This window comes from Rattus norvegicus, chromosome 4 (assembly GCF_036323735.1).
Source record: "Rattus norvegicus strain BN/NHsdMcwi chromosome 4, GRCr8, whole genome shotgun sequence".
Taxonomy (NCBI): domain Eukaryota; kingdom Metazoa; phylum Chordata; class Mammalia; order Rodentia; family Muridae; genus Rattus; species Rattus norvegicus.
This window is the reverse complement of record NC_086022.1, coordinates 99,439,633-99,465,275: the sequence shown is the minus strand read 5'-3', so window position 1 is coordinate 99,465,275 and position 25,643 is coordinate 99,439,633. Positions and strand designations below refer to the sequence as shown.

General features: G+C 39.4%; 1 non-coding gene and 1 gene segment (V, D, J or C); both read right to left on the bottom strand.

Moving 5' to 3' along the window:
• Nucleotides 1-1,872: 1,872 nt before the first annotated feature.
• On the bottom strand, nt 1,873-2,000 carry LOC120102721 (small nucleolar RNA SNORA17). Its single transcript, XR_005504323.1, has one exon. It is a non-coding gene; the product is annotated as a small nucleolar RNA SNORA17 (small nucleolar RNA).
• Nucleotides 2,001-4,083: 2,083 nt separating this feature from the next.
• Nucleotides 4,084-4,972, bottom strand: Igkvl2 (immunoglobulin kappa variable like 2). The segment is given in 2 exon segments: nt 4,084-4,487; nt 4,867-4,972. Coding segments are annotated over 2 exon segments (477 nt in total).
• Between the last annotated feature and the right edge of the window lie 20,671 nt (nt 4,973-25,643).

Below are 25,643 nucleotides of genomic sequence, written 5' to 3'. Positions count from 1 at the left end.
ATCTAGCCAGAAACATGTAATCTGTGGATTTGGTTTCTAAGTAAGAGACAATTAGAATCCAAGCAAGCTTTTAAGATAAATATAACCTTTGTATTTTATCACCTATTAATTTATTATGCTCATAATGTTTATAAGTTGACTTTTTTTGCTCCAATCTGTTTTAGTTTTACAGTATAGTCCTGCCTATACAACTTTTCTGTAAAGAGCATAAACTAACAATTAATACTTTTCCATTTACTCGTAGTGTTTCTTTCTTTTACATAAACCCTTACCTAAGACAATCATAAATGTAAGTAATTTATACTTTAAGTGCATGGTAAATTTTAACTTATTAACTTACCCTAAGAATGAGCTAACATGTCCTGGAATGAACTATTTACTGTTGACCCTTATATCCTATCTCTTTAGGCCCTGTCTTCTCTAAAAAAAAGTTTTGACCCTTCCCTCTCTCTCTTCGATATATTGACATGCTTAGTCCTTAGAAGAAATAGTTGACATTCATTAGCCCCTTCCTTTTTCCTCATATATTCCTGTGGTACTAATTTTGAGAACATCCAATAAGATCTTAGTCAGTCATGACCTTACTTAACCTGTAAAATAATCAGGAATCATGGTTCCATCTCCAAAGTTCTCTATCTCCAAAGGCTTGATCTTGGGGCCAGATATCCTGCCTGCTGAATGTGACAAGAGATGTGAGGGGGTATTTTTCTTTGCCTGTGTCACCTCATGGCAGAGAAATGGCAGGACCAGCTTTTCCACAATTAGGTCCTCACGTTCAGCTTGTCTGTCTCCTGCCACCAAGGTCAGATGTACTGCGCTGTCCAGGCATGAAGCAGGGCCCTCTGTCCTTAGTGATGCAGCTGGTGATGGTCAGGCTCAGATCTCATGCTCTTATGACTCCAGGGCCATACTCCTGCCTGCCATAGGAGGAGAGAGATAAAGATGTCCCATGCATGGTGACAAGTACAAGTGCAAGTTCTCCCAGTGTGTTTATATTCTCTGGGCCATCACACCCGAAACAACTACAATGTGTGTGTCCAGGCTTTTCTGACTACTGCACATGTCTAGGGCCAGCATAAATCACCTGCTCTCAGGACTTCAGGGTCAGCTCTCCCACCATGCCCAAATGAGGGTTTGACCCAGTTCTGCCCAGCCATAAGACATCAACATCTTAGCAGGGTAACAGTTCAGACAATGGATGTTTGCCTGGCCTTTTGTGCTAACTGACCCCTGCTGCTACAAGGCTGTGGACCCAGTAATGACCCTCTCATGGCACCTCAGACCAGAACTTCACCATGGTCCCAGGTGTGTTTACTAGCTACTCACATCAGGCAGTTCCTCATAACCCTCTTGTCTCTATTACTGCCTCTCTTCTTTGTGACCACAGTCTTCTATTTCTTCTTCTCTCCCATTTATCAACAACTCACTTGTTCTTCTTAGGAAGTCTTGTGGTCTCTGAGTTTCAGGAAACCATCTCAAAAGTAGTCTAAGGAGTGTGTGCTATACCCTGCTCATGCATTATGGCTACAGGCAGCATTTATTTCAGTCACAGTCTATCCTCTAGAAATGGCTGGTCCTGGAATGGTGGTCAATTCAGGCTAGCTCCCTATCTAGGACACATGCCTCCAGTTTAGTGGTCATTTTGAGGTCGCTACGCCCTGCCTTTCTGAGTAGAACCTTGCACTGGCTGTCTGTGACACCTGTCCAGGGACCTTGAACTTATTTGTTTTCTTCGAGTTTCTAGTTCTTCATCCTGAATGACATTCTTGGTCTGTCTATTACCAGTCTTGTCCTTGTAGGTTCTCTCTCTCTCTCTCTCTCTCTCTCTCTCTCCCCTATCCCTCTCTCCCTCCCTCTTTCTTCAGGAAATTAAAAATGAAACTAATTGTTCTGATGTTCACATGTCCAAATACTGGGCAGACACAGTGTCTCTCTTTTCTGCCACTTACAGACACACATGTGATACAGCACTGACATCTGCATATTCTCTATAAGTCAGGAATAGGTAACAGCCTTAACTAGTCACAATTTCATAGATGGAGAAACTGGGGCAAGAGGAGATTAAGGGGACTTCAAGGAAAAGTTACATATTTAGATTTTTCTCATATGTTACACTATAAATTAACAAGGGCCTTTACATTAAAAAGAAAATGGGGAAAGAATATTTGAAATCATAAGTGAAATGATAACAATGGTTAGAGAGAAGGATCTGCAGAAAGGAACACTAGCTGATCTTACAGAAGACCTGGATTCAGTTCTTAGCATTGGGAACCCTGTGGTTCCCAATGGTTTATAAACCCTGTTCAAGAGTATATGTATTCTTAACCATAAAGAAAATAAAAAATTCCTTAAACACAAAGCATAATCAGAAGGAGAAATTGAAAGAATACAGAATATAAGGTGGTAAACTACCTGTGACTCTAGCAAGAGCTCTATTGGTGGGACAGAGTGATGGGAGCATCACAGGCCAGAGCAGGCATTTCTGTTATTCCTACACACAGAAAAATCCACAGTGCTCCACACTTTGTCTCCATAATTCCTCCTGTGCATATTTTGTTCCCTCTTCTAAGAAGCAATGAAGCAAACTTTGGTCTTTCTTCTTCTTGAGCATCATGAAGCCGGTTACTTATACTTGGCCATTTTGAGCTTTGGAACAAGAATAGGGTTCCCAATGAAGGAAGTAGAAAAAGGAATGAGGTAGGTGAAGGGGGTTGTAATACCACAGGGAGAACAAAAATAGCAACCAACCAGACACTCCAGAGCTGCCAGGGACTAAACCACCAACCAAAGAGTATACACGGGGCAACCCATGGCTCCAGCTGCATATGTAGCAGAGGATGAAATTGTCTGGGATCAAAATGAGGGGAAGCCCTTGTTCATCTGAAGGCTTGTTTCTCCAGTGTAGAGGAATGCCAGGGTGATGAATTGGGACTGGGTGACTGGGAGAGGGAGCATACTCATAGAACTGGGGAGAAGGGATGAGTGAGAGGGTATCCAGGAAAGGTGATAATGTTTGAAATGTAATTACGTAAAATATCCAATAAAAACGCAAAAAAAAAACAACGAAAGAAAGGAAAAGTGATACTCATCCAAGTGAAATTTGATTCAGCTACAAAGAGAACTGAAATGAGGAAATTTGAAAAAAAATATCTGGACCTATCAAAAAATTAATACTGAGTGACAAAGATCAATGTCATTTGTTCACTTTTATAAGTGGATCCTAACTTTAAATACTGAAATTTGAATGACTTATCTGAAGTGTGTAATGGTTTGAAGTTAGAAAGATAAGATGATAAAGTAATTGAGAATATGCCTTAAAGAGAGGAAGAGGTAGTGGTGTAGGGATCAAGTGAGGCATTAAGTACCACCATTTTGTTTTCAGACCATTCGATCATAAGGTAAAATTACATTCAAGTTACCTGGATATAAGGAAGCTGGGACTTTCTAAAATTGCTGACCTACTTGTTCCTTATTCTTTTTTGTGTGCCAAAATATAATGAATGCCTCTTCCTAATCACAAAAGAATAAATGATTCTGAATGATGAAAAATTGTATTAAATTTTTGGCACAGATGCTTGTGGGTCTTTCTATTTTACTGTTGAAATAATTGCTAAGATGAATTTTGGGAACACATGCAGCTCCCGAGTCTATGCTCCTGTCACTGACTGGTCAGGTTTTACTGCCTAATTCAAGTAAATACCATGCTTTGTGTGGACTTGTCTCCTGCTTTGGTTGTTTTAGGTTTTCAGACCCTAACTGTAGAATGTATCTGTATGCATGTATATTGTAAAAGTAGACAGTGAGAATACTAGTGGACAATAAGTTTCTACAAGGATATGACAGGAAATATGAAAGGAAATGATACTGAAGAGTAAACAAAGGTAAGAATGTACAAAGGAATACCACAGAAGCACATTATTTTCTAATTCAATGGTGAATAATGATCCTCTAGAAATAACAGGTTCATAATGTTAAATATAGGAAACTTCCTTATAATAAAAGTCCCAAAAGCCAGAAATCATTGATCAGTGAGCTGTAGCCAACATGTACATGCCCTCAGCTGTACCCATAATCTTCAGTTCCTCAATACCTCTCTCTCAAACAGATGAGCAACTTATTTGACAGCTGCGATGCCCCAAGCAAGAACATTTTTGTTAGGGTCTGCATCACTGTGGGAGGAATTTTTGAAGCTTGGCCGCAGTAATAAACTCCCAAATCATCATGCTCTACTCTGCTGATCTTGAGGGTGAAATCTGTCCCTGAACCACTACCACTGAACCTATCTGGGACCCCAGATAATCGGTTGGAAACCTTATAGATGAGGAGCTGTGGAGATTGGCCGGGCTTCTGCAGGTACCAATTCAAATAGGTATTTCCATCACTGTGTACAAAGCTCTGACTAGACCGGCAAGAGATAGAGACTTGACCTCCAAGGCTGACAGACAGGGAGACTGGAGTTTGTGTCATCACAACATCACCTCTGGAAGCTGAAATAATGAAAGTACAGAGTTACACACAAACTTCATGAACAATCTTGTGATTTTTTGTTATTTATTTCAACTGACGTTTATTTTTACATACAAATTTTTTAAGATATTAAAATTCCAGTCCTAACACAACAAGTGAAAATGAAGCACCAGGTACTTCTGTACATTACTTAGATCATCCCAGTCCATCCATGTCATGATGTTCATCATAGCACAGGTTCTCTCCCATCCGGGACCTCCGGCTCACAGATACACACAGGCCCTATCCTGAAGGATAATAACTGTCTACTCATACATGACACAATACATAATGTGAGAAGTATGACCCGGGACTTGTGCTCCCTTCCCATTCTCCTCTCTCACTTCCCTCTGTCCTCACCAGGAATCCAGAAGAACAGCACCAACAGTCTAACAGGCCACTTCATTTTGATGAGGAAGCCTGGGAAGAACATTCACTCACAGTAAGATGACAACCAACCTTTTTATCTAACACTGGCAGGGGTGGGTCCTCCCTGGGGAATAATATGCAAAGGCCTGGGTTTGTGTGGCAATACAAATAGAGAAAATTACCCGGACAGCTTCTTGTGACTGCAAAAATAACAATCCTCTTCTAGTTACAGAGGGCGCTAGTGCTCTCAGATAAGCACTGGAGAAACTAGGAGTGTTAATCACATACATGTGTCTCCTGAGCAGAGGAAATGTATACTTGATTTTCATTCATAGTACTGATAATCTATGTGCTTTGTAACCTGATGACCTTTTCTATCTATAAGGCCTCACCCAGGTTTCCTAGAATCTCCCTTCATAGACCTTAATCTTTAGTTTCCTTTCTCAGTCAATTGAATCCACCCTTAGGGGAGAAGTCACATGTACTTTGCAAAGGAGTTTCAATGTTGTCATGTCTTAGGTTCATTATGCACATGAAATTGAGATAAAAGATTTTGTTCTCAATGTTATACTGTGCTTAAATATGTTTAAAATATACTGCCCTGTTGTCAAGACTTTAGACATTTCAAATACCATCAGCTAATTACTTCATTCTTACTAGATTTTCCTTCTTGCTACACTTTGTTGGTTTCTCTGCTAGCCATAATATTTGCAGGGACCCTACAGCTGGTATCAAATATGAGGGACACAAACCTCAGAGAAGGTAATAACATTCTTTTAATAGAAATTAGAGGTTAAAGAAAATTAGGCCTCTTCCCCAAAGGATTGTTACTGTGAGACAGTACAAGTATTATGTGTTTAAACAGTCTGTTGAGACAAATCATTTTGTACAATTGGTAGGATGGTTGTTTAGAATGAGAGGGAACTAATAGTGTAAAGAATGTTCCAGAAAGAGTAATCCATGACAATTATTTATTTTAAAACGGAGGTGGGTATTTTCTGCTGCACAGATCCTGTAAGGTTTTAGTGAGGCAGGCAGATTTGACTCTGGGGCAGCTCATGCTTCCTGGTTGACAGGCAGGTTCAGAAACCAGGCCTCACATATGTGCCTTGAATGGGGGGAGGTATGGGAAGAAGCAAGGAATGGCAGCTTCAGTACCATTCCCAACTTGTCTCTGACAGATCACCAATGATCTATTCCCTGACTGTTCATAGGGAAAAGGAAATGTGACTATGTAATAAAGCTGATGCTCTGTGGAAGTGTTTGTGATGATGTCACAATGAATTGATATTAATATTCATGTATATTTAGTCAGAATTACTAATAATGTTATATAGAAGTGAAATATTTAAACAATATTTTAATAATTATGTATATACAAATGGCATAATTCTCATATCAATTTACTTCACAACAGTCATTTTTCCCTAAATGGACCATACATGGACTAAGATCCTATCATGCTATGGCATCATTGCTGGTCTTTTTGGCTATGAACCTTCAAGAACATTAAGAAACAAGCTTAGTAGAGCAGACACTGCAGCACCTGGCATACTTCTTAGGTACTTGTCTCTCAGATTCTCACAATACCTATAGTGCGTGACCTAGTTCAACATCCCTTAGTATTGAAGACACAAGTTTCTGTATCCCCTCACCCGAAGTATCCTATCCCCATTTTTACCCAGGCCTCAGCGGCATGGTGCAGGGGAAAAGTTTCTTACTCATTATCTCAATAATGATCCAATAGTATAGGCTGAACATTACTCTTTTAAACCTCCTATTTTAAAAGTTCTCCATTTTTAACCATGCAAGAATGTCTGTGCTGGATTCAATGCACAGGTTTTGATACCAGCATCACTGTACGCACTATTTCTGCATACATAATGAGAATTTAGTTACCTCTTCATCCTCAGAGACTGACTTTTTTGAGTGTCAACAAACTAAGATGTCATTGACATTGGTTTACCACAAGACACTTTAATTTATCAGAAAATTGAAAGTGTACAACCCACAGGCCATATCCAACCCAAGAAGGAGGAAGAACACACGAAAGTGCAGATACTACAGTCCTACTCAGAAGGGAGAAGAAGATAATCTCAGGAAGTTGAGGGAGAGAGGGTTCTGGGAGGGAGAGAGGAGGTGAAGGAAAAAGGGGGTGCAGTTCAGATATAGGAGGCTATCTGGGAGAAGTACAGAAGGTGAGGAATTTGAAATGCAGTATGTAGCAGTGGGGAAAGAGGAAATGGGTGACAATCACTAAAAAGTCCTTGATGCCAGGGCCCCAAGAGGTTCCAAGGCCCCAACAGGGAAGAGATTAGGTAAAATACCCAACAAAGGGAGAAAGAACATATGTAGAAAACATATCCTGTTGTAATGCTTTGAATATGTGAGGGTGAGGGAGTGGCAGTGTGTGGAGTTTTGTCCTTGTTAGATTAAGTATGTTACTGTAGATGTTGGCTTCAGGACCCTAGCTGCCTGGAAGTCTGTTCACTAGCAGACTTCAGATGAAGATATAGAACGATCATATACTCTTGCAACATGCCTGCCTGGATGCTGCCACGTTCCTGCCTTGATGTTAATGAACTGAACCCCTGGACCTCCATGCTAGCCCCAATTAAATGTTGTCCTGTAGAAGACTTGGCTTGGTTATGGTGTCTCTTCAGAGCAGTAAAACCCTAAGACAGAGGTTGGTACCAGGATCTGGAATAGTACTTTGAGAGGACTGAATATGCTTCTGTTTGGAAGAATGTGGATTTGGGGACTTTGGATTTGGAAAGCAATAGATTGCTTTAAATGGGGCTTTATGGGTAACATAGTAGACTTTGTAACTGAGAGTGATTTAAATTGTGAGGCAATGGCCCAAAAGGTTTCAGTGGAGAATTTCAATATATGGCCTAGAGACAGGTTTTCTTTTTCTTGAGGAAAAGTGTGGCTGTTTTTTTGCCATTGACTGAAGAGTCTATCTGGGGCTAAGTTGAAGATATTTAGATTAATTGCTTTGAAAAAAGGTATTCTCAAAACAGCTTAGTGTAAATTCTGTTGTGTGATTATTAAAGTATACTCTTATGAAGAGAATTTTAAAGAAAAGGAAAAACCTGAGAAAGGAAAAATACAAAATATATGATTTCAGTATCAAAGGGATACCAGGAAGTGAAAAGGAATTGAATTTTATTTTCAAGGATATTACACTGAATTAAGGGAGTAACAACCTTCGGGCAAGATCCCACCTAGCTAAATTTAGGACCAGGAACAGTAGTACAAGTATTTAATCCCAGGAGGTAAAGACAAGCAGATGTCTGAGTTCAAGGCCAGTCTAGAACCCAGAAATTCTTGGTGAAGAAAAATTTATATCCATACTTTTGGACCATATCTTTAATCCCCACACTTCGGAGACAGGCATGTAGTTCAAAGTCAGTCTACACAGCAAGTTCTAGGACAGCCACGCTTAAGCAGTGAATGGGATGCAAAACTGAGAGCTGGTGATAAAGTAATAGAACAAGGGAGCCATGTTCCAGCTCCAGCAATAACAGGATTTGGCAGCTTTGTCCATGTTTCTCTGGCTTTAGAGTACAGACTAGAAGGGACCACAAGGTCAATTGATGCTGGTTAGTTGGAGCTAAGAAATTAGCGGTGATTAAGAAGAGACCAGCATCACTGAGGTGAAATCTTTTGGGAAGTGTTTTCTGAAAGCAAAAAGAAGCTGTGTTCCAGAGATAGCCAAGGTTGTACCTTGTACTAAAGCTGTACTTGCTAATGTGTAAGAGTGTTACTGATTTTGGAGGCATGAATGGATCATGAAAAGCAGCTGAGACTTGACACTGTGAGAAGCTCTGTAAGGCCATCTGTGAAGATACAGCCTCAGGGCAGTTTATGCCTCGGGACTGAGGGGTTCATTCAAAAGAGTTGAGGTTTGGCAACATGATGATAGCCTATGAGAGGCTATTGGTGAAGCTTAGTTGCAGTGGAAGACCCAGCATAATGGAGATGCCAATACGACAAAATGAAAACTAAGGACAGCAGTGGCAGTGGAATGGATCCACTTGAGCTACAGATGACAGAAATGGGGTTTTGACACCAACATTTTGGAGGAGGCCAGATGATTATTTGTTGATCCCAGACATTGAAATAAGAAGCTATAACATTGAAGTTGACTTGGAATTCCCAAGATATTAAAGAAGCCAGAGCCATGGGATACTTGCTAAGGAATGTTTTTAAGAGGGAGTGGAAAGAGCACAGGAGAAATCACTTTGTTGTAGTCAACACTGCTGTAAAAGGCGTAGGAGATCGGAAGACTGCTTTGACATGAGAAACAGAGATGAAGAGTTTGGTGTTTGCCCAAATGGTTCCTGGTCTTGCTTTGGGAATTACAGTTAAGTGATTGGATGAATCTCAGAAGAGACTGAGATTTGGACTTTAAAATTTTTGAGATTGCTACAGATTATGGAGAATTCTGAAGTTGGAATAAATGTATTTTGCATTATGCTATGTTTAGGTATGGGCCGCATAGACTCATATGTTTGAATATGTCTATGGGAGCAAGGGCGTAGAATGTCAGGATTTGAATACACTTGGCCCATGGAGTGGCACTATGTGGAGGTATCGCCTTGTTGGAATAGGCATGTCACTGTGGTTGTGGGCTTTAAGACCCTCACCCTAGGTACCTGGAAGTCAGTCATCCACTAGGAGCCTTCAGATGAAGTTCTAGAACGCTCAGATCCTCCTGCACCACACCGGCCTAGATGTTGCAATGTTCTAGCCTTGATGATAATGTATTGTCTGTTCACAGCAGTAAAAGCCTGACTAATACACCAGTGGATAGGCACAGTCCCTGGTTGAAGAATGAGGAAACCCACCCTCCTCAAACATGTTAATCCAGAATTCCTCCTGTCAAGAGGTAATGTAAGGGCAAAGAGTGAAGCTGAGTCTGAAGGGAGGGCCATGACTGCTCCATCTAGGGATCCATACCATGGAATCAAACCCAGACACTATTGCTGATGCCAAGAAGTGCTTGCTGACAGGAGCCTGGTATGGCTATCCCCTGAGAGACTCTGCCAAAGCCTGACCAGTACAGAAGTGGATGCATGCATCAAACATCAGACTGAGAGTAGAGAGCCCAATGGATATGTTAGGGCAAGGACAGAAGGAGCTGAAGGGGTTTGTAACTCCATAAGTAGACAAGAATATCAACCAAACAGACCCCCCCCAAAGCTCCCAAGGACTAAGCCACCAACCCAAGATTGCAGATGGGGGAGGCATCCATGGTTCAACCCAGATATGTAGCGGAGGATTACCTTAACTGGCATCAATGGAAGGGGAGCCCCTTGGTCCTGTGATATCTTGATTAGCCAGCATAGAGGAATGTTAGGGCACTAAGAAGGGAGTTGAAGGACAGTTACTGAAGCATCCTTATAGAGGCAGTGGAGAAGGGAGAGGATAGGAAGCTTGTGGAAGGGAAATTGGTAAAGGGGATAACATGTGAAATGTAAATAAATAAAATAACCAATTAAAAAATATAAAAACAAAAAGAAAATGTAGGAAATTCCTAATACTTAACAACATAATAAGCTTCCTCTTTTTGTGTACCAAAAAGATTTCTGTTTTACTCTGTAATGTGAGTCAGCATGGGAACTTTGTAATAAATTACGCTGATAAAAGCTACTTTGCAGCATTTTATTATATTAAATAATATTAATTAGCATGATTAATTCTGAGTATATGCAGAATCTGAAAAAGTGGTTTAATTTAAACATTAAAACATATTGAGTCTTCTCATAAGTTCTGAACTGAATACTTTTACCAAATTCAATTATATGATAGTCAGTTAAAATCTGAACAGTCTAACCCTAGTAATTTATTGTGGGTTCTCTTCCAATTTATATTTCCAGTTTATATTTCTCAATAAAATAATGATATATGCCATCGAAAATATATATCTCTTATATGTTTTGGAAGGATTCTTAAAATATCTATGGGAACATCATGAATTAAAGGTAGAAGCATGTCACATCTCCTAATAGTATCAATTCCTGGTCCAAGCATATATAAACCATCATATTCTACTTCCTGGTCACCGTAGACTTTTTCAAACACATGAGTCTATGGGTCATATCTAGCAATAGCATAATAAAAGTACATTTATTCCAACTTCCAAAATCTCCATAGTCAATAGTAGTCTCAAAAATGTTAAAAATCCAAAGTTCGAAGTCTCTTCTGAGATAGATTCAACTTAAAAGTAACCCCCAATCAAGATGGGAAATCAGTGGGGAAAAATCCAAATTCTACATTTTCAAGTCTGATGTCAAAGCGGTTTTCAGATCTCCAAGTCCTTTTTCATCTTTGTTGACTTCTTTTTCTGGGCTGATTCCACTCCCTGTAGAAGCATTCCTCAGCTGACATCCTATGGTTCCAGCATCTCAAAAATCTTGGGGTCTCCAGGGCAATTTCAGTGTTACAGCTTTGTGATTCAATGTGATCCACACATGTTCTTCTGGGCTTCTGCAAAGGACTTGCATCATTTCTCCAGTTTTTGCCCTCTTTAACATTCTAACTCAGGTTGATCCATCCCACTGCCACTGATGTCCCTAGTGATCATTTCATGGTACTATCTGCAATACGTTGGGCTTTTCTACTGCAACTAGGCTTTACCAAAGCTCTCATAGGCTCTTTTCATGATGCCAAGCTTCAAATCCTCTTCATTTCCCCTTTACTCCTGGGCCATCAATCACAACCAAGTTTAATCGCCTTCACTAATGACCTTACATAGTCGCTCAAACTATCAAGCTTCTGCGACTCTTCATGACCCCTCATCCCTTCCAAAAAAGTACCACATTGGTGACCCTTTATATTACCTAGTACTGCAGCAGCACAAGGTCAGACTTTTGCAATCTCTGGAACATAGATTCTTTGTACTCTCAGAAAATACATCCCAAAAGATTTCACCTTAGTGATTCTGGTCCTGTATTAATCACTAATTTCTTAGGTCCAGCTAACAAGCATCAGTTGTCCCTGTAGTCCTTCCTATTTTTTCACTCTAATGCCAGAGCCACATGACCATAGTCGACAAGTTCTGCTACTTGCAGGCTATAGAACATATACACCCTATGAGCATGGCAGATCTCTCCAATTTCTGAGATCTTCCTCAATTTCTTTTTTTAGAGACTTGAAGTCATTGTCATACAGATCTTTACTTGCTTGGATAGATTCACACCAAGATACTTTTTATTATTTGTGCCTATTATCAATTGTGTTGTTTTCCTTTATTCACTCTCAGCCCTTTTATCCTTTGAGTAGAAGAAGGTTACTGATCTGTTACAGTTAATTTTATATCTGGCCACTTTGCTAAAGGTGTTTATCCGTGGAAGAAGTTCTCTGGTAGAATTTTGGGGTCACTTGTATATACTATCATATCATCTGCAAATAGTGATACTTTATTTATACTTTCCTAATGTGTATCCCCTTAGTCTCCTTTTGTTGTCTTATTGTTCTAGCTTTGAGTACTGTATTGAATACATATGGGGATTGTGGCTTCCTTGTCCTGTCCCTGATTTTAGTGGAATTGTTTCAAGTGTACTCACGAATAAGTGGTTATTAGCCACAAAAAAAAGTACAGAATATCCAAGATACAGTCCACAGAACTTCAAAAAGTCAACAAGTTGAAGTGCACAAGTGAGGATGCCTCAGTCCCCCTAGGGAGGCAGAAGAAAGCAACCACAAAGGAGGAGGGAGGGTGGGACAGAGGAGGGAAAAATATGGGGGTTGAGAGAGAATGTAATCTGGTAGTAGGTGGGAGAAAAAGACTGAAGCCCTGAAGGTCACCATAATGAATGGAAACAGGCGAACACAGGAGGTAAAGTGTTGGAAGTACCATCCAAAATGTACCAGAGAGCTGGAAGGAGGGGACTCTCAGAACTCAAAGAGGACGCCCAAATGAAATATACTACAGTATGGAGAGGGATCTTGTAGAGCCCACTTCCAGCAGAAAGACTGGGCACCAAGTGAGAGATGGATTGCTATCACACTGTCAAAACACTAATCCCAAAATCTTCATGTCTGAAAGAAATGCGGGGATGGAAATGGAGAAGAAAAGGTCTAGCGACAGGCCCAAAGTGAGTTCCAGCTCAAGGGGTGGCCCCAAGTCCTGTCACCCTTACTGAGGCTACGGGGCACTCACACAAATGAAGCTAATGTGACTGTCCTCTAAAAGTCCCAATAAGCAGCTGAAAGAGTCAGATGCAGATATGTGCACCCAACCAATGAATTGAATCTGCTGATCCCTCTAGTTGAATTAGGGAACAGCCGGAAGAAGCTACGGAGTAGGGCAACCCTGTAGAGGGATGAGCAGTGTCACTTATCCTGGACCCCTGAGATATCTCAGATGTTGAATCACCAACCAGACATGATATGAGACCCCCAATACATATACAGCAGGGGACAACCTGGTCTGGGTTCAGTCAGAGAAGAAGTACGTAACCCTCAAAAGACTATAGGCTCCCATGGAGTTTAGAGGTCTGGTGGGGTGGGTGGGATGGGTGGGGTGGTGACCTACTCATGGAGATGGGGGGGGGCATGTGGGTTGTGTATTAGTCAGAAGGTGGGCCAGGAGGGAAATAAAAGATGGAATGTAGAAAGAGAGAGTGAGTGTGTGTGTGTGTGTGTGTGTGTGTGTCTGTGTAAGAGAGAGAGAGAGAGAGAGAGAGAGAGAGAGAGAGAGAGAGAGAGAGAGAGACCAGAGAGATACACTGAAGATCATTAAAAAATAGGGATGTTTGACATTATTACTTGTTGCTATACTGGTTTGAACAAGAATTATCCCACAATTTCAAGTATTTGAGTAATAGTCTCCTGTTATTTTCACTGTAAATTTTGGAGGTAACACCTTGTTGGAGGAAGTGTGTGAGTGAGTATAGAGTAAGCTTTGAAATTTTAAAGCTATTCAACATTACATATTTGTTCTTTAATTCCTAATTTTAGTTCAAAATGTAGGCTCTCAGTTGCTGCTCTAGCCTCCATGGACTCTTACACTCTTGAACCATATGTCCAAATAAACCTTTTCTTCTGCTCATGGAGGTTATCACAATTATAGTATGCAAGCAAAGACAGTTCCTCACCAGAATTTTAATGTGAAATTCTATTTCTAAAGACATTTGGCACAGTTGTAAGGATATGTAGTATTTACCATGGAGGAGAGATTTACTTGTGACTGGTTTACATAGTACTGAAAGGTGTTATGTGAGCTGGTAAGGGGACAAAAACTACCAAAATTTTGTCCAACTGTGAAATCTATGATATCAATAATGACCGTGGATGAAAGACTTGACTATGTAACATAGCAGCCAAGATGTTATAGGTTATGCAAAAGCTGTTTAAAATTAGATTTTTAATGTCTTGCCCACAAGAAGGAATACATGCTAGAATACCTAATTCTGAGGTGTGTTCAAGAACAATACTTCAAAGTTCACCAGAATCAGGTGTCAACTTATTATTGTTATTTTGTGAAATGAACTCAGTGTCAACAATCTACCCTTTAAATTTATATCTTTCTATACATAAAGTAGTGCACCTCTAAAACCACCCTAGAAAATTTTCTTTGTGCAGTTGTAATGGCTGACATAGAGACACACAAAAGGTCAAATGCAGAGTAAGTGTCAGTGCTATACTTAGCCAAAAGTTTAGCATCTTGTTTCTAAGGCTCAGGAACTATTACAGAATAAGGGTAGAAAGACATTAAGAACCAGAAGTGGTTTACAGTTCCTTTAAAAATTGATTTTGGAAGTAGAGTACCGTGATCCTAATTGCCTACCCAACTGCTCACTCCACCTTCCCCAAAATTCCTTCTGCTATGAGGATTGATTATCCAGGAACACCATGGAAAACCAGAAAAGGAAATGACAGAGTGAAAACATAATGAACAAGTCCTAGGGAAATGTGACACCACTGAAGTTCAACTATCTACCCTCAACAATCCTATTAGACTGACACTACTTTCATAATGGTATATATTCCAATGGTGAGAAAATAATTGTGTAATCTAGTCAAAGTTCTGGCAGAAAAAAAATAGGAGCAAAAATATTCCCTTCCAACCATATATTACTATTAATAGAAAGACTCACACATGAAAGAAAATTAATCACTCTCTGGAAACAAAAGAATGCTAATTTAACCGGGAAATAGGTTTAAATTCATGAATTTTTCACGACTCTAGTAGAAAAATAAGTACTACCAATCCATAAAAGCAAAATCCAAAAGCAAATTGGAAGCATATATTCAAAGCAATCAGAAAATGCTGGCATAAATATATTCATATATATCTATAGTGTATACAATTTGAAATAAAACAATAATTTCTATATTTGGCTGGAGATAAAACGCTATTCATCAGAAAAGAACGATTTTCTGACTAAAATAGATCTGCAGGCTATGGAGTCAATGAATGTACTTTACAGATAGTGAACAAAGCAGAGTAGAATATGCAATACTTATGTTAATAAAAAGGTATTTAAGTGAAAATCATGAATGTATCACATGGAGTATGTATATAGTAAAAGAGCCACTTTAATGAAGGAATACATCTCAGTTTCCCTCCAGCTATACTAGAAAATACTGGGTGACAGACTAGCTTGTAGGAACAGAATGGGTTTGCAATCAGATTCACCTCTGTCATTCCTGGTTGCTGAGAAGGCATCTGTTCACCATTCTCCTGAGGCAGATGCAATGTCATCGTTATTGTAGTCTATGAAACATATAAATGTAAGACCAATGTAAGACCTTGGGCTGTACCCAAGGTGCACATGCCTTCAGCTGCAACCCATAATCTGGAGTTCTTCAGAACTTCTCTGTGTCATAGGTAAACTATACAGCTGGCAGCTGAGCCACCACAGGGAAGGACATATTTATTATGGCATCACTGTGGAAGGAGCAATTGTACCTTTGAAGCAGTAATAAACTACTTAAACCTCAGTCTCTATTTTGCTGATCTTGACTGTGAAATCTGTGCCTGAAACACTGTTACTGAAATGTCTAGGAATCCAAAAAATCAGTTGCTAATCTTGTCGATTAGGATCTGTGGAGACTGGCCTGGCTTCTGAAGGTAGCAATGAAATATGATTCAACTACTTTATATGAGGCTCTAAGTAGACCTGCACGACATAAAAGCTTAATCCCAAAGGCTGATGGGCAGGGATATCACAATTAAAATTAATCTAAATTAATGACAGAGAAGTATACTCCATGAACAATCTTTGTGATTTCTTTTTGATAATTATTTCAAATGAGATTTTATTTTACATAGAATTTATTGCTCACACAATTTCTCTCTCTTCACACACAAAAACTGAAATGAAAGCCTTCAAGGCATTCTAGGCTTAACTAAAATTACTCATTCAGTCTATCTGTTCCATAATCTTCATTAAAAACATGTTATTTCCCATCTGTATGCTCCCTCTCACAGATATGACAAGAGTCCTTATCTCATAGACTAAGGACAATCTACTTACATATAAACAGTATGCATGTAAGAACACTCTATTTTTACCATGAATCTCAAAAACCAACATAAAAGACAATTTCATTTTGAGGAGTCAGCCTGAGGAGACAGATCAATAACTGTAAGGTGACAACTGAAGCTTTAAATCAGACTACCAGGAAAGAATGTGGTCTGACCTAGGAAGCAATATGCAAAACCCGGGTTATTGTTACAGTATACATGGAGGGAAGTTCAGGCAGGCTTCTCATTGTTGAAAAAAATCACATAAAGTATTTTCTATATCAGTAGTGGCAATAGTATAAAAATATGTGATGGTCAATAGGAAAAGAAAGTGGTTAAAACTGTCGATCTGGACAACACCAGACGCTTAAGTGCTTTATCTCAAAAAATTGCTAGAGTTCCCATCTGATAAGTACAGTAACAAACACTGAACAGATAGGTGGAGTCTGCAATAAAGGAGGACTCTAATCACTTGTTCCAGCAAGTGGCTCAAATAGCTTGAGCCACCTTTATTTATACTGAATTTCAGAACATTCATATACACGTTTCAGATGTTACATAATCATTTTTCAAGTATTTCAACAAATACTTATTAAAATTTGTTTTCAATTTTCCTTATCTCCTTTGTAGTCAGTGATTAACATTTTCCCATATTAAAGCAGTATAGTATTACAATCCAAATGATTATTTCTAGATGAGCATATCCACACACTGCAAGCCAAAATGATTTAAGTGTTGTTTATCAAGTCAAATGATTATATCTAGCCAGGAACATGCAATCTGTGCATTCGGTTTCAAAGTAAAAGACAATTAGAATCCAAAACAAGCATTTAATAGAAATATAACCTTGGTATTTATCATTTATTAATTTAGCAAGCTCACAATGTATTATAAGCTGACATTTTTGCTATAATCTCTTTAGGTTTACAGTATAGTCTGGCCTATACAACTTTTCTATAAAGAGCAGAAATTTACAATAATACTTTTCCATTTACTCATAGTGTTTCTTTTTTTTTTTTATTAACTTGAGTATTTCTTATATACATTTCAAGTGTTATTCCCTTTCCCGGTTTCCGGGCAAACATCCCCCTCCCCCCTCCCCTTCCTTATGGCTGTTCCCCTCCCAACCTTCCCCCCATTGCCGCCCTCCCCCCATAGTCTAGTTCACTGGGGGTTCAGACTTAGCAGGACCCAGGGCTTCCCCTTCCACTGGTGCTCTTACTAGGATATTCATTGCTACCTATGGGGTCAGAGTCCAGGGTCAGTCCATGTATAGTATTTAGGTAGTGGCTTAGTCCCTGGAAGCTCTGGTTGCTTGACATTGTTGTACTTTTGGGGTCTCGAGCCCCTTCAAGCTCTTCCAGTTCTTTCTCTGATTCCTTCAATGGGGGACTTATTCTCAGTTCAGTGGTTTGCTGCTGGCATTCGCCTCTGTATTTGCTGTATTCTGGCTGTGTCTCTCAGGAGCGATATACATCCTGCTCCTGTCGGTCTGCACTTCTTTGCTTCATCCATCTTGTCTAATTGGGTGGCTGTATATGTATGGGCCACATGTGGGGCAGGCTCTGAATGGGTGGTCCTTCAGTCTCTGTTTTAATCTTTGCCTCTCCCTTCCCTGACAAGGGTATTCTTTTTCCTCATTTAAAGAAGGAGTGAAGCATTCACATTTTGATCATCCGTCTTGAGTTTCGTTTGTTCTAGGGATCTAGGGTAATTCAAGCATTTGGGCTAAAAGCCACTTATCAATGAGTGCATACCATGTATGTCTTTCTGTGATTGGGTTAGCTCACTCAGGATGATATTTTCCAGTTCCAACCATTTGCCTACGAATTTCATAAAGTCGTTGTTTTTGATAGCTGAGTAATATTCCATTGTGTAGATGTACCACATTTTCTGTATCCATTCCTCTGTTGAAGGGCATCTGGGTTCTTTCCATTTTCTGTCTATTATAAATAAGGCTGCGATGAACATAGTGGAGCACGTGTCTCTTTTATATGTTGAGGCATCTTTTGGGTATATGCCCAAGAGAGGTATAGCTGGATCCTCAGGCAGTTCATTGTCCAATTTTCTGAGGAACCTCCAGACTGATTTCCAGAATGGTTTTACCAGTCTGCAATCCCACCAACAATGGAGGAGTGTTCCTCTTTCTCCACATCCTCGCCAGCATCTGCTGTCACCTGAGTCTTTGATCTTAGCGATTCTCACTGCTGTGAGGTGAAATCTCAGGGTTGTTTTGATTTGCATTTCCCTTAAGACTAAAGATGTTGAACATTTCTTTAGGTGTTTCTCAGCCATTCGGCATTCCTCAGCTGTGAATTCTTTGTTTAGCTCTGAACCCCATTTTTTAATAGGGTTATTTGTTTTCCTGCGGTCTAACTTCTTGAGTTCTTTGTATATTTTGGATTTAAGGCCTCTATCTGTTGTAGGATTGGTAAAGACCTTTTCCCAATCTGTTGGTTGCCGTTTTGTCCTAACCACCATGTCCTTTGCCTTACAGAAGCTTTGCAGTTTTATGAGATCCCATTTGTCGATTCTTGATCTTAGAGCATAAGCCATTGGTGTTTTGTTCAGGAAATTTTTTCCAGTGCCCATGTGTTCCAGATGCTTCCCTAGTTTTTCTTCTATTAGTTTGAGTGTGTCTGGTTTGATGTGGAGGTCCTTGATCCACTTGGACTTAAGCTTTGTACAGGGTGATAAGGATGGATCGATCTGCATTCTTCTACATGTTGCCCTCCAGTTAAACCAGCACCATTTGCTGAAAATGCTATCTTTTTTCCATTGGATGGTTTTGGCTCCTTTGTCAAAAATCAAGTGACCATAGGTGTGTGGGTTCATTTCTGAGTCTTCAATTTTATTCCATTGGTCTATCTGTCTGTCTCTGTACCAATACCATGCAGTTTTTTCACTATTGCTCTGTAATACTGCTTGAGTTCAGGGATAGTGATTCCCCCTGAAGTCCTTTTATTGTTGAGGATAGCTTTAGCTATCCTGGGTTTTTTGTTATTCCAGATGAATTTGCAAATTGTTCTGTCTAACTCTTTGAAGAATTGGATTGGTATTTTGATGGGGATTGCATTGAATCTGTAGATCACTTTTGGTAAAATGGCCATTTTTACTATATTAATCCTGCCAATCCATGAGCATGGGAGATCTTTCCATCTTCTGAGGTCTTCTTCAACTTCTTTCCTCAGTGTCTTGAAGTTCTTATTGTACAGATCTTTTACTTGCTTGGTTAAAGTCACACCGAGGTACTTTATATTATTTGGGTCTATTATGAAGGGTGTCGTTTCCCTAATTTCTTTCTCGCCTTGTTTCTCTTTTGTATAGAGGAAGGCAACTGATTTATTTGAGTTAATTTTATACCCAGCCACTTTGCTGAAGTTGTTTATCAGCTTTAGTAGCTCTCTGGTGGAACTTTTGGGATCACTTAAATATACTATCATGTCATCTGCAAATAGTGATATTTTGACTTCTTCTTTTCCGATCTGTATCCCTTTGATCTCCTTTTGTTGTCTGATTGCTCTGGCTAGAACTTCAAGAACTATATTGAATAAGTAGGGAGAGAGTGGGCAGCCTTGTCTAGTCCCTGATTTTAGTGGGATTGCTTCAAGTTTCTCTCCATTTAGTTTAATGTTAGCAACTGGTTTGCTGTATATGGCTTTTATTATGTTTAGGTATGGGCCTTGAATTCCTATTCTTTCCAGGACTTTTATCATGAAGGGGTGTTGAATTGTGTCAAATGCTTTCTCAGGATCTAATGAAATGATCATGTGGTTCTGTTCTTTCAGTTTGTTTATATGATGGATCACGTTGATGGTTTTCCGTATATTAAACCATCCCTGCATGCCTGGGATGAAGCCTACTTGATCATGGTGGATGATTGTTTTGATGTGCTCTTGAATTCGGTTTGCCAGAATTTTATTGAGTATTTTTGCGTCGATATTCATAAGGGAAATTGGTCTGAAGTTCTCTTTCTTTGTTGTGTCTTTGTGTGGTTTAGGTATAAGAGTAATTGTGGCTTTGTAGAAGGAATTCGGTAGTGCTCCATCTGTTTCAATTTTGTGGAATAGTTTGGATAATATTGGTAGGAGGTCTTCTATGAAGGTTTGATAGAATTCTGCACTAAACCCGTCTGGACCTGGGCTCTTTTTGGTTGGGAGACCTTTAATGACTGCTTCTATTTCCTTAGGAGTTATGGGGTTGTTTAACTGGTTTATCTGTTCCTGATTTAACTTCGGTACCTGGTATCTGTCTAGGAAATTTTCCATTTCCTGAAGATTTTCAAGTTTTGTTGAATATAGGTTTTTATAGTAAGATCTGATGATTTTTTGAATTTCCTCTGAATCTGTAGTTATGTCTCCCTTTTCATTTCTGATTTTGTTAATTTGGATGAACTCTCTGTGTCCTCTCGTTAGTCTGGCTAAGGGTTTATCTATCTTGTTGATTTTCTCAAAGAACCAACTTTTGGTTCTGTTGATTCTTTCTATGGTCCTTTTTGTTTCTACCTGGTTGATTTCAGCTCTGAGTTTGATTATTTCCTGCCTTCTACTCCTCCTGGGTTTATTTGCTTCTTTTTGTTCTAGAGCTTTTAGGTGTGCTGTCAAGCTGCTGACATATGCTCTTTCCTGTTTCTTTCTGCAGGCACTCAGCGCTATGAGTTTTCCTCTTAGCACAGCTTTCATTGTGTCCCATAAGTTTGGGTATGTTGTATCTTCATTTTCATTAACTTCTAAAAAGTTTTTAATTTCTTTCTTTATTTCTTCCTTGACCAGGTTATCATTGAGTAGAGCATTGTTCAATTTCCACGTATATGTGGGCATTCTTCCCTTATTGTTATTGAAGACCAGTTTTAGGCCGTGGTGGTCCGATAGCATGCATGGGATTATTTCTATCTTTCTGTACCTGTTGAGGCCCGTTTTTTGACCAATTATATGGTCAATTTTGGAGAAAGTACCATGAGGAGCTGAGTAGAAGGTATATCCTTTTGCTTTAGGATAGAATGTTCTATAAATATCCGTTAAGTCCATTTGGCTCATGACTTCTCTTAGTCTGTCGACATCACTGTTTAATTTCTGTTTCCATGATCTGTCCATTGATGAGAGTGGTGTGTTGAAATCTCCCACTATTATTGTGTGAGGTGCAATGTGTGTTTGAGCTTTAGTAAGGTTTCTTTTACGTATGTAGGTGCCCTTGTATTTGGGGCATAGATATTTAGGATTGAGAGTTCATCTTGGTGGATTTTTCCTTTGATGAATATGAAGTGTCCTTCCTTATCTTTTTTGATGACTTTTAGTTGAAAATTGATTTTATTTGATATTAGAATGGCTATTCCAGCTTGCTTCTTCTGACCATTTGCTTGGAAAGTTGTTTTCCAGCCTTTCACTCTGAGGTACTGTCTGTCTTTGTCTCTGAGGTGTGTTTCCTGTAGGCAGCAGAATGCAGGGTCCTCGTTGCGTATCCAGTTTGTTAATCTATGTCTTTTTATTGGGGAGTTGAGGCCATTGATATTGAGAGATATTAAGGAATAGTGATTATTGCTTCCCGTTATATTCATATTTGGATGTGAGGTTATGTTTGTGTGCTTTCATTCTCTTTGTTTTGTTGCCAAGACGATTAGTTTCTTGCTTCTTCTAGGGTATAGCTTGCCTCCTTATGTTGGGCTTTACCATTTATTATCCTTTGTAGTGCTGGATTTGTAGAAAGATATTGTGTAAATTTGGTTTTGTCATGGAATATCTTGGTTTCTCCATCTATGTTAATTGAGAGTTTTGCTGGATACAGTAACCTGGGCTGGCATTTGTGTTCTCTTAGGGTCTGTATGACATCAGTCCAGGATCTTCTGGCCTTCATAGTTTCTGGCGAGAAGTCTGGTGTGATTCTGATAGGTCTGCCTTTATATGTTACTTGACCTTTTTCCCTTACTGCTTTTAATATTCTTTCTTTATTTTGTGCGTTTGGTGTTTTGACAATTATGTGACGGGAGGTGTTTCTTTTCTGGTCCAATCTATTTGGAGTTCTGTAGGCTTCTTGTATGTCTATGGGTATCTCTTTTTTTAGGTTAGGGAAGTTTTCTTCTATTATTTTGTTGAAGATATTTACTGGTCCTTTGAGCTGGGAGTCTTCACTCTCTTCTATACCTATTATCCTTAGGTTTGATCTTCTCTTTGAGTCCTGGATTTCCTGTATGTTTTGGACCAGTAGCTTTTTCCGCTTCACATTATCTTTGACAGTTGAGTCAATGATTTCTATGGAAACTTCTGCTCCTGAGATATTCTCTTCTATCTCTTGTATTCTGTTGGTGAAGCTTGTATCTACAGCTCCTTGTCTCTTCTTTTGGTTTTCTATATTCAGGGTTGTTTCCATGTGTTCTTTCTTGATTGCTTCTATTTCCATTTTTAATTCCTTCAACTGTTTGATTGTGTTTTCCTTGAATTCTTTCAGGGATTTTTGTGTCTCCTCTCTATGGGCTTCTACTTGTTTATTTATGTTTTCCTGGAATTCTTTCAGGGATTTTTGTGTCTCCTCTCTATGGGCTTCTACTTGTTTATTTATGTTTTCCTGGAATTCTTTCAGGGATTTTTGTGATTCTTTAAGGCATTTTTGCGATTCCTCTCTGTAGGCTTCTACTTGTTCTCTAAGGGAGTTCTTCACGTCTTTCTTGAAGTCCTCCAGCATCATGATCAAAAATGATTTTGAAACTAGATCTTGCTTTTCTGGTGTGTTTCAATATTCCATGTTTGTTTTGGTGGGAGAATTGGGCTCCGATGGTGCCATGTAGTCTTGGTTTCTGTTGCTTGGGTTCCTGCGCTTGCCTCTCGCCATCAGATTATCTCTAGTGTTACTTTGTTCTGCTATTTCTGACAGTGGCTAGACTGTCCTATAAGCCTGTGTGTCAGGAGTGCTGTAGACCTGTTTTCCTGTTTTCTTTCAGCCAGTTATGGGGACAGAGTGTTCTGCTTTTGGGCGTGTAGTTTTTCCTCTCTACAGGTCTTCAGCTGTTCCTGTGGGCCTGTGTCTTGAGTTCACCAGGCAGCTTTCTTGCAGCAGAAAAGTTGGTCTTACCTGTGGTTCCGGGGCTTAAGTTCGCTCATGGGGTGCTGCCCACGGGCTCTCTGCAGCGGCAGCAACCAGGAAGCCATAGTGTTTCTTTTATATATACCCTAAGACTAATATGAATCTCTGCAATTTATGCATTTTTTAAGAGTATGACCTATTTTAACTTACTAACATATCCTAAGAATGAAATAATATGTCATGGAATGAACTATTTACTGTTGACCCTTATATCCTATCTCTTTAGGCCCTATCTTCTATAAATAAGTTTTGAACCTTCCCTCTCTTCAATGTATTGATATGGTTAGGCCTTAGAAGAAGTAGTTGACATTCACAAGCCTCTTCCTTTTTCCTCATAAATTCTTTTTTGTTGTTGTTTTTGATTTTTTTATATTATTTTCCAATCTTTATTAAATCGGGTAATTCTTATTTACATTTTAAATGTTATTTCCTTTCCTGGTTTCCAGGCCATCATCCCCTAACCCCTCTCCCTCCCCTTCTATATGGGTGTTCCCCTCAAAATCCTCCCCCCATTACCTCACAAAACCTAACAATCTAGTTCATTGGGGGTCCAGCCTTGGCAGGACCAAGGGCTTCCCCTTCCACTGGTGTCCAAACTAGGCTATTGATTGCTACCTATGAATTTGAAGACCAGGATCAGGGTTTTTTGTTATTCCAGATGAGTTTGCAGATTGTTCTGTCTAACTCTTTGAAAAATTGGATTGGAATATTGATAGGGTTTGCATTGAATCTGTAGATCCCTTTTGGTAAATGGGCATCTTAACTATATTAATCCTGCCAATCCATGAGCATGGGAGATCTTTCCATCTTCTTAGAGATCCAGTTTCTTTCTTCTGAGACTTGAAGTTCTTATCACACAGATCTTTCACTTGGTTGGTTAGTCACACTGAGGTATTTTATATTATTTGGCACTATTATGAAAGGTGTCGTTTTCCTAATTTCTTTCTTGGCTTATTTCTCTTTTGTTTAGAGAAAGGCTACTGACTTGTTTGAATTAATTTTTTACCCAGCCACTTTGATGGAGTTGTTTATCAGGTTTAGTAGTTCTCTGGTGGAACTTTTGGGACCACTTAAATCTATTATCATATCATCTGGAAATAGTGATATTTTGAATTCTTCCTTTCAAATATGTATCCCTTTGATCTCCTTTAGTTGTCTGAGTCCTTCAGCTAGGATCCTGAGAACTATATTGAACAAGAAGGGAGAAAGTGATCAGTGTCGTCTAGTCTCTGATTTTAGTGGGATTGCTTCAAGTTTCTCTCAATTTAGTTTAATGTTAGCTACTGGTTTGCTGTATGTGGCTTTTACTATGTTTAAGTTCGGTCCTTGAATTCCTGTTCTTTCCAGGACTTTTATCCTTAAGGGGTGATGAATTTTTTCAAATGTTTTCTCAGCATTTAATGAAATGATCATGTGGTTTTTATCTTTCAGTCTTTTTTTTTTTCTTTTTTTTTCAGAGCTGGGGACCGAACCCAGGGCCTTGTGCTCCCTAGGTGAGTGCTCTACCACTGAGCTAAATCCCCAACCCCCAGTTTTTTTTTTATATAGTGGATTATGTTGAAGGTTCTCCATATATTAAACCATCTCTGCATAACTGGAATGGAGCCTACTTGATCAAGATGGATGATTGTTGTGATGTGTTCTTGGATTCGGTTTGCAAGAATTTTTTTGAGTATTTTTGCTTCAATATACATTAGGGAAATTGGTCTGACATTCTTTTTCTATGTTGGGTCTTTGTGTGGTTTAGGTATAAGAGTAATTGTGGCTTCAAAGAAGGACTTCGGAAGCGCTACATGTGTTTCAATTTTCTGGAATAGTTTGGAAAGTATTGGTATTCCTCATATAATCTTTATTTCCCCATCATTATTAAATCGGATATTTCTTATTTATATTTCAAATGTTATTCCCTTTCCCATTTTCCATGCCAATGTTCCCCTAACCTCTCTCACTCTCCATCTATATGGGTGTTCCCCTACCATTCCTTCCCGCATTTCCTCCCTTATCCCAAGAATACTGTTCACTGGGGGTCCAGTCTTGGCAGGACCAAGGGCTTCCCCTTCCACTGGTGCCCTTACTGGGCTATTCATTGCTACCTATGCACTTGGAGCCCAGGGTCAGTCCATTTATGGTCTTTGGATAGTGGCTTAGTCCCTGGAAGCTCTTGTTTTGCATTGTTGTTCATATGGGGTCTCAAGCCCCTTCAGCTCTCTCA